The sequence below is a fragment of the Mitosporidium daphniae genome (assembly GCF_000760515.2).
Source record: "Mitosporidium daphniae strain UGP3 chromosome Unknown contig-331, whole genome shotgun sequence".
Lineage (NCBI taxonomy): Eukaryota > Fungi > Microsporidia > Mitosporidium > Mitosporidium daphniae.
Window position 1 is genome coordinate 1 of NW_013546476.1, and position 1403 is coordinate 1403.

The 1403-nt window shown below is 44.9% G+C and overlaps 1 protein-coding gene across 1 annotated transcript; it reads left to right on the forward strand.

Moving 5' to 3' along the window:
- Positions 1-177: 177 nt before the first annotated feature.
- On the forward strand, positions 178-1319 carry DI09_331p10 (methionine aminopeptidase 2; the record flags this gene model as incomplete). Its single annotated transcript, XM_013382496.1, has 2 exons — positions 178-281; positions 308-1319. The coding sequence occupies 2 exons, from the start codon at positions 178-180 to the stop codon at positions 1317-1319; spliced, it is 1116 nt and encodes a 371-aa protein (XP_013237950.1).
- Positions 1320-1403: the final 84 nt, after the last annotated feature.

The window sequence follows — 1403 nt, forward strand, 5'->3', positions numbered from 1 at the left end:
AATATTGAGTCGAAAATAAACTTTTAAAATGATCGATGGATGGACTGGACTGGACTGGACTGGAGTGGAGTGCACTCGACTGGAGTGGGTTCTTGCATCATCATCATCAATCACCACCGCAATTGGGATAAAGTTTCAAGTTTACACCTTAATTCGCTGCATTTATTTTAATTTTTAATGTCATCACACACCTTGCCGCAAGTATCATCGGATCCTCTTTCAAAGGCCTTTGCGTCGGGAATCTATCCTTCAGGTCAGATTGTCGAATATGCCTCAGAAAAGTAAAAAATTTTCTTTTTACAAATAGCAATCGGTTTCGCATCACCAGCGAAGAGAAACGAGCTGCTGAAAGGCTCCAAGAGGACAGCTACAATGATGCGAGAAAAGCGGCAGAAGTCCACAGGCGCGTCAGGGCACACATTCAAAAGGTCATCAAGCCTGGCATTTCCATGATTGAGCTTTGCGAAACAATCGAAAATGGCACAAGAATACTTACGGAGGCCAGCGGGCTGAAGGCTGGAATTGCATTTCCCACAGGTTGCTCGCTTAATAATGTTGCTGCACATTATACGCCAAATGCTGGCGACAAGACCATCCTGAAGTTTGAGGATGTTTGCAAAATCGACTTTGGTGTCCATGTAAATGGAAGGATCATTGACTCTGCATTTACGCACACTTTTGATCCAAAGTACGACCCGCTAAAAGACGCCGTTCGCGCGGCCACCAACGCTGGCGTGAAAATGGCAGGAATTGATGCCAGACTATCTGAAATTGGAGCTGAAATCCAGGAGGTCATGGAATCTCATGAAATTTTGCTTAATGGAAAGACACATCCCATCAGAGTGGTAAGAAACTTATCCGGCCATGCCATTGAGCCATATCACGTGCACGGGAAAAAAAGCGTTCCATGCACTCGGAATCAAGAGCAGCGCCACGTCATGGAGGAGGGCGAAACATATGCAATCGAAACATTCGGCTCAACTGGCAAGGGGTATGTGCACGAAGATCTCGAATGTTCGCATTATATGAAAAATTACCAGAATCCGGCACCTCTTTCCAATATTCGTCTGCCTCGTGCAAAGCAGTTGCTTGCATCGATTAACAAGAACTTTGGGACCCTAGCCTTTTGCCGCCGCTATCTTGACAGAATTGGGGAAGAAAAATATACTCTGGCGTTGAAACATCTTTGTGAAACAGGCCATGTGTATGCATACCCACCACTTTGCGATGTTGTTGGATCTTACACTGCACAGTATGAGCATACCATACTATTGAGGCCCACTTGCAAGGAGGTGATTTCTCGCGGAGATGATTACTGAACCTTAATACAGAATTATTTAAAACCAGTCAGCTAGTTACAGCTAGCAATTTGGCTACAGCTAGCAATTTGGCTACAGCTAGCA